Genomic DNA, 12980 nt, shown 5'->3' on the forward strand with positions numbered 1-12980 from the left:
CCTGGAGAAAGGGGCTCTTTCTTCATTCAGGGTTGTGCTGCTCGGGCTTTTCAGCTGCCTCTCGAGCCGCGGTTGTTGTGCCATCGGGTTGGGGACAAAGGGCGCCCAAAAAAATAAAAGCAATTTGAGGCTGGAAGGCTGGGCAGCAATAGCGGGAAGTGGGGAGTGTGGGATTCGGTTCCTGTGTTTGTACGGTCTAGCTGCCTTTTTTTTTTTTTCTTTTATTATGGGAGGCTTCTTTGGCAAGACAGGTCTGTCTCCAGATGTGGGCAATGCCCTGCAAAACCAAACCCCACGGCCTCCCCGAGTGTTTCTAGCCTGGGATCATGGTTCAAGCGCTGACCAGGAGAATGCATAGCCTAAAATCAAGAGGAGGAAAATGCTGGGGCTTGCCTGAGGAAGCAGTTTCCCTGCTTCATCCTGCCTGGTATTATGGTATTGTTTATCCAGTGCCAGAGATGAATGGAGCACGTGACAGCAGGAAAAATGCAAGTTGGACAAGGTCCCTGCCCAAAAATGCAGCAGCCCCTGATTATGGCATTACATTGCAGCCCAGGCCCAAACCCAAATCCGCCTCCCTGTAGCAGCACACTCCCTGGGAAAGAAAACCCCAAGAGCTCAGTGCTTGCAGAGACAGAGGGTAAGAGAGGAAAAAGACCCCGGGACTCAGAGCCAGGAAAATATCAAGTTGGTGGCACATCCAGGACTGGATTTCAACCCAGTTTTCTCTTTCAGCCACCACTTCTCCCACTGTCTGGCTGGAAAAATGGTGTCTCATTTAAAAAACGATCATTATCAAGATTAGTGATCACTGGGGGCAGGGCAGGGGGTTGCTTGGTACCAATATAAGATTTATTTTCAGATATCCCAACACTCTCGGGCTGTCCATCAGCTTCAAAGCATGGTGCTGTGCCCGGGATGAGGTTGGTCAAGTCTGGGGTGTCCCTGAAGAAGGGATGAGGACAGAGGCTCCTGGGTGCCTGTCCCCAGATTTACCCATCAGGATGGAGCTCGGTGGAAGTGAGAGGCCTGCAGTGGTTTTTTTTGGGGGGGTGGTGTGTTTGTTTTCAATTATGCTTTCGTCTCAGAGGAGACTGATGGGACGATGCCCGGAGTTTGGTCAGGCTGGTCAGCGTTCTGGAAACCTCTTGGACAGGGCTGTGAGAACACCTCGGTGCAGGGCTTTGGGAACGACAGCTCGGGATGGGGAACGCGCCCGCTGCTGCCGGCAGAGCAGCGAGCGATGCTCCCAGCGCGCTGGGGGCTACAGGGGACCACAGAGTCCCCATCCCCGGGAATCAAGGGGAAGGGAGGAGGAGGAAGAGGCACCGGCAGCCAGCCCGCACCCAGCCGTGCGCTCCCGGCCGCGGGCACGGAGATGCGCCGGGCAGAGCCCGGGACCGGGCAGGATGGGACCGGCGGAGCCGGGACGCGTGTAGGGACTGGCGGGGAGGACGAGGGGGTCGGAGGGGCTCGGGCTGTCGGCGGGCAGGGCCGGGCGATGCCCACGCCCCGCGTGGGGCGGTCCCCGGGTCCGTTCCTCCCCGGGCGGGGCGGGCGCGGTTTAAAGGCTGCGGCGCGGCGGGGGCCGGCGGCGGCGGCGGCGCGGAGAGGCGAGGAGCGGAGGGAAGGAAGGCAGACAGAGAAGGATGCTGAAGAGCTGCGGGAGGAAGCTGCTCCTGTCCCTCGTGGGCTCCATGTTCACCTGCCTCCTGGTGCTCATGGTGGAGCCGCCGGGGAGGCCGGGGCTGGCCCGGGGGGAGGCCGGCGGGGCGCAGCGGGCGCTGCAGAGCCTGGGGGCGGCGGCGGCCGTGGCTCCCCCGGCGGCTCAGGGGCCGCCCGGGCTCCGCAGCTTCGCCGATTACTTCGGGCGGCTGAGCCGAGCGCGGCGGGAGCTGCCCCCTGCCCCGCCGAGCCCCCCGCGGCCGCCGGCCGAGGACATCTCCCCCCGCGATGTCTTCATCGCCGTCAAGACCACCAAGAAGTTCCACAAGGCGCGGCTAGAGCTGCTGCTCGACACCTGGATCTCCCGCAACCGCGACATGGTAAGGGATGGAGACGGGGCTGGTCCTCACCGCTGGCCGGGATGGAGCGGCTTCTCGGCCGCGGTCCTGGCCCTTCGTTCTGCGGGATCCGGGTGGTGCCGTGACCCAGAAAATCTCACCTCCCCTTCCCTTTTCCCCCGTATCGCTGAGCCGGGTGATATTCCGAGGCTGTGGTTTCGGGAGGGTGAAACGCAGCGTTGCAGGGCGAGTGATGGAGAGAGCCTGATCCTGGCTCCTCACACTCAGAAACCTCCCCAAACTCTGCTCTGGGGTCCTTTCCGCTGTGCACCTCCCACTGCAGAGCTGGTCTGAGCTGTTTTCCGCTGGTGAAACTGAGGCACGGTGTGGGGGGGCAGCCCAGCCCGTGGGTGCCGCACTCCGGGTCAGGCCCCTGCAGTTGTGCTGCTCAAAGGACAGCCAGTTTATCAGCCCAGGGCTGGGAGAGGGCCGGGATGTGCTGAAGCTCTCGGCCTCCTTGCAGGGGATGGGGCAGGACTGGGAGCTCTTGCAGATCTGCACCGGCTCACCCACACCGGGGCACTTCCAGCGAATCTGGTTCCTGACCTTCCTGAGGCCCTGCCCAGAGTTCTGGCAGTTCCTTACTCTGCCTTCAAGTACTGAAGCAAAATTCAAGAGGGAAAAAAAAAAAAAAAAAAAAAAAAGCTGTTTCCTTAGGAAATGTGCCTTGCCATTTGCTCTTAAGACACTTTTTCTACCCTTAGACAGCTTCCCAAAAGTAAGTTATGTCTGGTCCTAACCTTTTCTTCCTACTGTCTTCACGTGTTTCCTCCTGGCCTGGAACTCAGTTTCTTGCTTGCACACTGTTTTCCTTGGAAATGTGGAGTGGCTGAGGGTGGAGGCCATGAGGGAAGGATTAACCTGCCCCTGCCCTCCTCACCCAACTCTGCTGGACCTTGTGAGGTCTTGGCTCCTGCACTGTACCCCAAGAATTATCTTGTTAATTTTTTTTTCCCCTGTGAATTGTGGTTGGGTTTTTTCCTTTTTTTTTTTCCCCCCTTAGGTTTTCTGTGCTTGGCAGTGGATCTGCCACTTCTCCTTGGTCCAGTTATTTAATGGAAACTTCTTTTATGCTCTGCTGTCACTGCGAGGGGGTGGTGAGCGGTGGTGGAGTGAAACGCTCTTTGAGCACCTACAGATGATCCTGGGAATGGCTACTCTTTTTTTTTTTTTCTTTTTTTTTTTTTTTCCCCTCTCCTCCCTCTTGTGAGCTCCGGCTTTCTTCTAGGATTTTTTTTGTTGTTGTTGTTGTGCTTCGTTTGTCCGTTTGGATTCCCAGAGCCCCGAGGCTCGGCTCTCACGCTGTCCCCCTGGGCAAGCTAACAAAGCCCCTTTTCTCCTGGCGCAGAGAAAAGGCTTCGCAGCCTCTTGTGTGGCACTTTCCATGGGAACGAGGGAGCCGGAGCCGGCCGTGTCCAGGTCAGGTTGCCTAGAGATGAGGGCCATGAAGCCAGGGGGGCCGCAGCCCGGCGAGGTGCCTGCCTGACAAGCCAAGCCGCTGAGTGACGGCTCTTGTACAGCACTTGAGGACAAGGAGCTGCCGAGAGAGCTGGAGGCAGCACAAACTCCTGCGGAGCAAGGCAGGGCTGTGGGGCCGCGGGGCAGAGGGGATTGGCTCGGCTCTTCCCGATGCTGGCCATGGGAGGCTTTGGGGCACCCCGGGCACCCCCAAACTCGCCATCAGGTTGGGCGTTTTTGCCTGTGGAGTGTGGGGTTGGTGCTACGGGGCTCTTCTTTCTGGTTTCCCTGCAGTTCGTGCATCTCTTCCTTGCCTGGCCCCCTGGTTTCCGTGCCAGGAGGGTGATTTGGTGGCAGCGGGGCACTGCCTTTGCTCAAACGTCTCTCTTGGTCTGAGTCAGGCCTGTCTCTGCTCATCTCCTCTCCGTCTGGTTTCACTAATGGTGCTCAGGCATGTGGGCCGCCTCGCCAACGTGGGGAAGTTCCTGCCCAGGGGATGAGAATCTCCTCTGACCGATGCTGCGTCTCCTTCTCTGGGTCTCCTCTCACTCAATCCCCAGGCTCCCTCTGGCTGTTCATTATCCAGGCAGGAGGGATGCGGACACTGCTGAGAAGGGGTTAAATCCAGCAGGTAGCTCCTGCCCGGACCCTGGCAGACAGGGGGAACAGCCATTGTGTCCTTCCTTGGCTGTTCTTTGTTCTGCCCACAATAGTCCCTGTTTCCTGCCCTCTGTCACCTCCAAGACACTGCAAAGGGCACCCCCTTCTCCTTCCTGCCTCTGCGCGGGTACAGCACATCCCCATCCCCTTCTAATTCTCCTCTTTGGGTTGCACAATCCAGGCCAGACCAGCCGCTTTCGGAGGAGAGTTATGGGTTTTCCCCTCCTCGCTTTGGGGAGAGTTTCCAGCTGTCCCAGTATCCTTAGGATGCTGGAGTGCGGGCTGGAGAAACTTTGCACTTGAAAGGGAAGAGAGGGGGGAGGAAAATGGCCATTAAGCAGAAATCCTGGACAGGAGCGAGCCCAAACCCACTGCTTTCACGCCGAGTGATTTGCGGCGGCGGAGCTGCCGAAGACACCTCTGCTGGCCCTGGGGTTACCCTGAAGGCGGCTGGCTGTCCCTGGGGCACCCCGGGGGCATCCAGGCAGCTCGGCACACGCCTCGGAGCCCGCCGGGGCTCCAGCCCGGGCCGCCGTCCCGGCAGCGTGGGATCCGCTGGCTGCCTCCCGCTCCGTAATTGCAGGCTTTGAAAAAAATTCCTGCTCTCGGGGCAAAGGGAACGGCTTTGCCTTCCAAAGAGCGCGCTCCTCTGACGGCGGCTCCCAAATCTCTCTAGCACCTTGGCCAGGGTCCCCACCCACACGCCGGAGCGCGCCGGCATGCGAGGCTCGCTCGCACTCCCACCGGAGCGGCTGGGACCGGGGACTGCTCATCCCAAAGCAGCTCCGAGCGCAGCTGCCTGCCCCCGGCCCGGGGCTGTGTGCCAGGGCCTGCTGAGCGCTGTCGAGCTCGGATCGGGGGTGAGGGTCCCTCCCTGCTGCCCCCCGGGGCGGCCTGTGTGGGTTTTAGGGGTGGGGGGCCCCCTAATCGCCCGTCCCGAGCGATGCTGCCGTCCTTGCCCATAAAAGCCCTGGAGCCGGTGAGCGGCGCGTGGAGCACCAGGCGGGAGGGTGGGGGACCCTTGCCACACAATGAGCTCATTGTTTTTGAGGAGGTTATTAAAAAATTATAGCATTTAAAATTGCAGTGGAGGATTCTTCTTCTTGCTGAAAGGAGCAGGAGGAGGAAGGGCCCGCGGCCCTGCAAGCCCCTTCCCCGCCTCTGCAGGTCCCAGCCCTGGGATCCTGTGCCAGCACAGACCTGCCCCCGGCCCTGGGGAAAGCCACCACCATGGATGGGGGCTGCTGCCATCGTGGCACGCTGCCATCGCAGGGACATCGCTGTCACACTGCTCACAGCTTGTTGAAGAGCGGTGGGGATTTTCCCCCCTAAACCCCGAGTTTGGAGGCAAAAGAAGAACATTTGCTGTGGGGGACACAAAGCTGGGCAGCTCTGGCAGCATCCTGACCTGCTCCAGAGCTCCTCGCCCAGCTGGAGACTGAGGCTCCCCCAGGCAGCTCCTCTTTGCTGCCTCCTCTCCTCTGCGCCCAAGTGGCTGTGAAAAGGGCGCTGGAGTGTTCCATCCTCTCCCAGCATGGGGAAGTGAGACGTGGCACGGGGTCAGGATCTGTGCACTGCAGGGTCACGGGTTGCCTGCCTGGCCGAGGTTCCCCTTTTGGTGTTTGTGCTGGTGGGACGGTGGCAGGCATGGGGTATGCTGAGAGGGTGTCACCCTGGGAAGTGGCAGAACCACTCGGCCAGGCAGCACAGAGAGGGCCACCGTGACCCGGGGGTGGCCCTGGCTTGGTGGGACACCTTGTGCAGCACCCAGCCACGAGCAACCCATGAGCTCCACCAGCGGAGGGGAAATGAGTCACCCTGAAAGGAGAAATGGAGGGGAGGCAAAAAAAAAAAAAAAAAAAAAAAAAAAAGCCCTCCCGGAGGGCGAGGAGGAGGCAGTGGGGGCTGCCGGCGGCTGCCTGGCTCCTGGGGGGGCTAAGCCCATTCTGGCCACGGGGATCCCGGGTGCCGCTCAGTCCCGGCCGCGGGGCCGTGCATTGTGCGGGGCTGCGAGGAGCGCTGGCAGCTATTGTTCGGGAGGGATTTGGCATCCTGTGTTTCTTGAAGCTGCAGTTCTGAGAACAATGAGGTTTCCTGCAGGGGCTTGGGGGGGGAGGGGGGGCGGGCAGCGGGGCCTTCCTCTCTTGTACCCTGCAGGAAAAGTTACTGCAGAGGGGTCCGAGAGGTCCTTGCACCCCTCGGTGACTCGGTGCAGAGGCCAAGTGGGAGAGGGGTGGATGTAGGGGCTGGGAGCACTTGCTGACCCTGCTGGGTCTGGAGGTGATGGTTTATAGGTGACAGCTCAGGGATGCTGGCTGCAGCATCCACCTGCACCGCTATAAACTGGATGCTGCCCTCACTTCTGGCATCCCACATGGGAGATGCCAAAGGTGGATTCATGTTTTTTTCCTGGCCTGTTCCCCTCCCAAGTTTGCCTGTCACCTCTGCTCCTCTCCCCTGCAGCCCCAGGTGAAGGGCCATGCAGGCACGCTGCATCTGCCCTCCAAGAAACACAAATCAATTACAAAATTAATTTTAAAAATGAAGCCTTTAATTGTTTTAGTTTTAATCAAATGTCATGGCGGGGTTGGGATACCTGTGAGGCTCCGGTAGATGCCCACGTGGGGTGACTTGCAGCTGTGTGCCCCTGTCGCAGGCCCTGAGGTGCCACCCGGTCCACAAGCACCAGGAATATTACAGGGATGTGTGTGGGGAGGTGCCGTGGTGGGATGAAAGGTTTCGGTGCAGGCGAGTAATAAACAATTGTCCCTGCGGTCTATTTATAGAGGCTGAGTGCAGGATTAGTCGTGGGGTTATTTTTGGAGCAGCTGAAGGCAGTTGCTGGACGGCGCTTCTGAGCTAATCAAGCAAACATTTCATGTCTCGCCTGTGCGCAGGCTGGGTGCTCCCTGGCCCCTCCAGCGAGGCTGAAACCTGGGCTGGAGTGCCAAGCCCCTGTGGGGTGGGGTTGTCTCAGGCACCCTTGGAGGCTGTCCTGCTGCCCTGGTTCTGTCTGTACCCCAAGCAGTTGTCTGACCCCTCCCTGAGCACCTGGGGGAGATGGGGACAGCAGCTGTACCCCGAGTTGGATGGGGTGACACCCCCTCCTCTCACACAGCCCCGACCTTGTGCCATCCCAGCGGCGATGTGTCCATGGAGACACAGCAACCACGGGCATCCTTGGCCCTGCAGCTGACGTGTCCCCGTCCCCCAGCTGTCCCCTCCTCACCGGTGCTTCCCCTTCCCCTTTGCTCAGAGCCTTGCTGACCCCTGGCCCTCCCCACAAGGCAGGCTGTGCATTTGTGAGAACTTGCCTTCCCACCTCCTCCATCATTTTTTTTCCCCCTCACTTTTTCTTTTCTCCTTTTCAAGCCCCAAAGGTCACTTGTAGCCCCGTCCCCTCCCATTGAGCCTCTCTGCAGCTCTGGGCTCTCCCCACCAGCCCTGGCTGGGGACCTGAGCAAACAGGGCCGGGTTAACCAGCGCAGCTGTATGCTAATGACTGCTGCCCGCTTAACTCTCCTCACTGAGTAAAGTCAACCCCACTATTGTACCCAGCTCCTCAAACAAGCCACAAAACCCCAGCGCGTTCCCGGAGCCGGCTGCGGGGTGGCACCCAATTTCCAGCTCGCTTGTAATTCATCATCCCCTGCGCTCCATCGTCCCCCCTCTGCTGCCTCCTGCCTTTCCCCCCCCAGCCCCTTTTGTCTTTCTTCCTTTGCCCTTTTGTGCACGTCTGGTTTTTAATAGCGCTTGGCAGCTGGTTGTGGTTTCTCTCCTCCAAGCTTTGTTTGCTGCCCGCTGATTGATGGCGATGCCTTTCCCACCCCCCTGCTCTCTCCTCCTGCTTCTCGTCCTTCCCCAGATCCCAGGCCCAGAGCAGCCCCTCCAGTCCTCCTTCCTGGGTGACATATGCCAGGAATTAGCTGTGTAAATAGAGGAGTGCAGCCGGGCAGGCAGCTCGGGGGCCCGGGGAGGAGGCTGGGCGCTGCCTGGCACCGTGGGGCTGCGTTGGGATGGGGAGCAGGGACCCTACTCGGGGCTGGCAAGTGGCACTCACTGGCACCGTCTCAGCCCCCTTGGGTAGGACACAGGAGCAGAGAGGAGCCGTGGAGGCATTGTGCAAGCGGCCAAGGACAGGCACGTGCTGTTGACACAGGTGGGGACGCGGTTGGGAGCCGGCGCCACGGGCAAACACACCTGCCTGGGCGGCTGCTCCGGCATCCCCGGCCACGCGCGCCGGCTCGAGCCTGAAATCCCTGCTCAGATCAGGCCGCCCTCTGCACCTGCTCCCCTCCATGCCCCCGCCTCCCCTTGTGCTGGGGACAGCCCCTGTGGCCCCCAAAATCTCCCTGCCAGCTGCTGCCCCGTGCAAAAGGCAAGAGGAAGGGGATGCTCCGTGCGGGGGCTGGGTTTGCTCCCAAGGGGAGCTCAGCATCCTTCTCGCTCTGAAGCCGGGTGTGTTGTGTGGGTGCCTGGCTCTCTCCAGTGTTGTTTGGGGTTTTGACAAGGGGGAAGAAGCCACCACCAGCCTCCTGGAGGAACTGATCCCAGGTGCTGCCCAGGGGTGCTGTGTCACATCCAGAGCCACAGGGTCTCAGCCCCTTGGTCCTCAGAGGTGCCTCGTCTTCTCTTTCAGACCTTCATCTTCACTGACGGGGAGGATGAGGAGCTGAAGAAGCAAGCACGTGAGTCTGTGGCTCTTGTTCCTTTGTGCGTGTGACCTGGCCAGGTCCCCTGGAAAGCTCCCACCTGTGGAGCATGGTTGGCGTGGGGCCTGCGCTGGGAAGTCTGAAAAAGCCCTCGCCACAGGCACCTGGCTTGAGAACGACACAATTTGTTTCACTGACAACGCTCGAAGCACCCTCTGCCCATCTAGGCACAGGTTTACTTCCCAGTCAGCCCAGCCCATGCCCTGCATGGTGCTGCTGGGGGACCACAGTAACAGGGTGGGCTGCCTTTGCACCACTTTGTCCCTGGGGTGAGCTGGGATTGATGGCAAGGCAGACAGGGTTTCATGGGAGCATTTTCAGGGCAGGGGTCGGTGTGGTCTATTGTCCTCATGCAAATGACTCCTTTTCAGCCTGGGAGGTGATTGCCTTTGAGCTGGGCAAGGAAGATAGGGCAGGACTTTTGCTACCATGTCCTGGGGAAGCTCACAGACACCCCTTCACCCCCAGGGTGGCTGCTGCACCCTGGGCAAGGTGATGTGGGGTGGCATCATCCTTAAAACGTGCATAGGGCTGATCTACGGTGCATCTGCTGCATCCAGGTTCCTTATTCATCCCTTCCTTTCTCTCACATGGACACCAAAGACATTCCCCCAAAAATCCATCATTTGCCCAGAACAACATAACGTGGATCACTCAGCATCAGGATGATCCATGAGTTTCCATCCCCCTGGCACACCTGGGACATGTGTGGTGAAGTGTCACCGCCTGAGTGCATGGGGAGGCGTGGGATGCACCAGGGCTGGGTTTTTGACTCCTCTGTTTTCCCCGCAGGAAACGTCATCAACACCAACTGCTCGGCTGCCCACAGCCGCCAGGCCCTGTCCTGCAAGATGGCCGTGGAGTACGACAAGTTCATCGAGTCTGGCAGAAAGTAAGCGGTGCCCAGGGCTGCTGTGGGGGGCAGGACAGAGACCATTCGTGGTTCTGGGGTTGTACCTCAGTGTGGGGACTGGGGAGCTGCCCCGGTTGGGTGTGACACCGCTGTCGCTGCAGGTGGTTCTGCCACGTGGACGATGACAACTACGTGAACGTGCGGATGCTGGTGAAGCTGCTCTCCAGCTACCCCCACACACAGGACATCTACATCGGGAAGCCCAGCCTGGACCGGCCCATCCAGGCTACGGAGAGGATCAGCGAGAACAAGATGGTGAGCGTGGGGAGGGTTTGGGGCTGGTTTAATTTGGGCTGGGTGGGGAAGGAGCTGTTGTCTCACTGCGTTGGTTCCCCTCTCTCGCAGCATCCTGTGCATTTCTGGTTCGCCACGGGTGGAGCAGGGTTCTGTATCAGCCGAGGGCTGGCACTGAAGATGAGCCCTTGGGCCAGGTAAGAGCATTGGCGTTGCTCTCCCGTGGGGACTGCTCATGGTCCCCAGGGCGCAGAGAGGTGACATTTTTGGGGATGGGTGGACCCATTGCTGGACCGTGTCCCATGACCTTTCTCTCTGCCTGTCTGGGAGTGTCTGCAGGGACCTTGGAAACAAGCTGGGACGGGCTTCGGTTCCCCCAAAGTGACTTTTAATCAGAGCTGGGCACCCACTGGCCAACCCCAGAACCCTGCAGGGTGCCCGCATCCCCTGGGCTTTGCTCCTCTGCAGCCCCTCTCTGTCTCCCCGCAGCGGGGGTCACTTCATGAGCACTGCAGAGAAGATCCGCCTGCCCGACGACTGCACCATCGGCTACATCATCGAGTCCGTGCTGGGCGTGAAGCTCATCCGGAGCAACCTCTTCCACTCCCACCTGGAGAACCTCCACCAGGTGCCCAAGTCGGAGATCCACAAACAGGTACTCCCAAGTCGTCACCGAATATCGGGCATCACGGCTGAGATATTGGTAGAGATGTGGCCAAAAGAGCAGAGGGGAAAAGCCCCGCCGGCCCAGCGCTGTGGGAGGATGCAAAGTGTCGCTGCAGGCTTTGGGAAATGGGGCGAATTCTGCAGCTCCCCTTCCCTCTGCTTGATCCTTATGGCCACGTCGGCCACTTCACCCCTCTGTGCTTGCCCCCAGGTGACACTGAGCTACGGCATGTTCGAAAACAAGCGCAACTCCATCCACATGAAGGGAGCTTTCTCTGTCGAGGAGGATCCATCCAGGTGAGACGGGGGTCCCTGTCCCCCCAAACCGAGCTGCCGCGGGGCCGCCACCGTCCCGTGCTCAGCTTTGCTCCTCTCCCCCGCAGGTTCCGCTCCGTGCACTGCCTGCTGTACCCAGACACGCCATGGTGCCCCACCAACATGGTTTACTAGGAGGTGCACGTGCCCTCCAACCTCGTCCCGAGCCTCCCCGGTATCCGACGGGCGTGCGGGACCCGCGTGCGGGTGCGTCGGTCCGGCCTCGCCGCGAGGCGGACGGACGGACGGACGGACGGACGTCGTTGCTGTGGTATTGCACAGTGTGTGTGTACTGAAGGCTGCTGTGCGGCCCCTTGACCCCTGCCCTGCCTGCCCGGCTGCCCGTGCCCGCCGCCTGGTCCGGCCGGGATGGTGGAGAGGGACGGGAACTGAGCACTTAACCATGGGCACCCCGCGGCTGGCGGCCCCACGCCATGCGTGGGGAGCGGCCGCAGCGCGGGGCCCTGCCCCACCCCGGGCTTGCTTCTCCTTGAGTTTTGGTTCGTTTTGGTTTGTTGGTTTTTTTTTCCTTTCAAATGTTAAGTTTTTTTGGTGTGTTCTCCCCTTCTTTGCAGCTACCCCCCAACCCGTTCCCATAACCCCCTCACCCACCCCATCCTCTCTCCCAGTCCCAAAACCTCAGCAGCGAAGCTCTGGCTCGCAGTTTGGATGAGGAGCCCTGCTCGACAGGCGGAGCAGGCAGAGGTGGGCAGGAGAAGCCTCTGGTTGTGGCAATGGCTCCTGCAAAGCTGCGGGGTGCTCGGCAGCCTCACTGGAGGGAGACAGTGGGGTGGGCTGGGAGCTGGTGTTGGTGTTAACCCCACTTCCCAGAGCTCCCCCCACGCGGGTGAAGTGCTGCCAGCAGCATCGGTGGGTGAACTATTTATAGACTGGTGTAAAGACTTTTCTATAAATACAGGAGTGGGAGGAGGGCTTTTCCAGAGCTCCACAGCGGGGTGGGCACTGTGTTTGTCCAGGGTCTCCCTCCGCTGCTGCTCGGGCAGCCCTGCAGCTCTGCAGAGGAACACCTCGAGGTGTGCCAGGGGGCTCTGTGGGTGTCCCCTGCAGGGCCGGAGCATCTTCCAGCCTTGTCTTGGCTGTGGGTGCTGCCCAAGGGGCACTTGACCAGCTGGGCACCGGCCACAGACAGGCAGCATCTCCCAATCCTCTCACTGTGCTCATAAAGAGGGATTTATCCAGGGATGGACCCTGCACCCTCTGAGCGCTGCCCTGCCTGCCAGCACCAGCTTTCTCTCTGCCCCTGGGCTGAGCCAGAGCTGAACATTTCCAACTTGAAGCTGAGTGAAAATAGCCCATAATGGGTGTGTTGTAAATATGTTATTGAGCCAGTATTTTTTTTACTGTGCCTTTTTTTTTTTTTAAGAAAAAAACCCCCCACATTGAGAAATATGTAGATTTTAAAATGCTTTTTATACATTTTCTGTGGATCAGAAAAAGAAAAATCCCCGACCTTTGATAATCTGTTTAAGAAAGAAAAAAAAAAAAAAAAAAAAAAGGCAATGTCTTGTAACTATCACTTACCTTAATTTATATGTTCCAGTATCTGGAATGTTGCTCTGTGCTTTTTGTAACTAGGACGTGTTCAAAGCAATAGATGTGGGAAGGGGAACCAGCATGGACAGTGTGTTCTCAGGGACCTGAACCCGATCGCTGCCACGGGGTTCCCGTGGGAGCGGTCACCAATAAAGTGGCTTTTTTTGCTGACCACAGTCACCTGGTCCCGGGCTCCGGCGTCTCTTTATGGATGTGCTGCTCTGAACGCCCCTTGATCCCCCGCAGATGTTATCACCTCTGGCCGAGCTCTCAGGGATGCCCTGAGGAGGGGCTGCGCCTCCAGCCCCTTTTTTTCCCACGGGTCCTGGGATCCTGCTGGCCATTTGCATCCCAGGGTGTGAGGGTCCTCTCCTCCTTCCCCTTCCCAAAAGGCTCGGACGGGGT

At 59.5% G+C, this 12980-nt stretch overlaps 1 protein-coding gene across 1 annotated transcript; it reads left to right on the forward strand.

Moving 5' to 3' along the window:
* Positions 1-1602: 1602 nt before the first annotated feature.
* Positions 1603-12751, forward strand: LFNG (LFNG O-fucosylpeptide 3-beta-N-acetylglucosaminyltransferase). The gene is made up of 8 exons (XM_040079029.2): positions 1603-2045; positions 8821-8869; positions 9686-9785; positions 9908-10061; positions 10152-10237; positions 10530-10695; positions 10918-11003; positions 11090-12751. The coding sequence occupies exons 1-8, from the start codon at positions 1650-1652 to the stop codon at positions 11154-11156; spliced, it is 1104 nt and encodes a 367-aa protein (XP_039934963.1). The 5' UTR covers positions 1603-1649; the 3' UTR covers positions 11157-12751.
* Positions 12752-12980: the final 229 nt, after the last annotated feature.

This window comes from Hirundo rustica, chromosome 15 (assembly GCF_015227805.2).
Source record: "Hirundo rustica isolate bHirRus1 chromosome 15, bHirRus1.pri.v3, whole genome shotgun sequence".
In the NCBI taxonomy this organism is placed as follows: domain Eukaryota; kingdom Metazoa; phylum Chordata; class Aves; order Passeriformes; family Hirundinidae; genus Hirundo; species Hirundo rustica.

Bases quoted from the DNA above. Each gene is read 5' to 3' on its own strand.
- LFNG (XM_040079029.2), top strand. From the start codon at position 1,650: ATGCTGAAGAGCTGCGGGAGGAAGCTGCTCCTGTCCCTCGTGGGCTCC. The intron at 9,786-9,907 runs GTAAGCGGTGCC...CTGTCGCTGCAG, and splicing joins TTCATCGAGTCTGGCAGAAA to GTGGTTCTGCCACGTGGACG. The intron at 10,696-10,917 runs GTACTCCCAAGT...GCTTGCCCCCAG, and splicing joins AGTCGGAGATCCACAAACAG to GTGACACTGAGCTACGGCAT.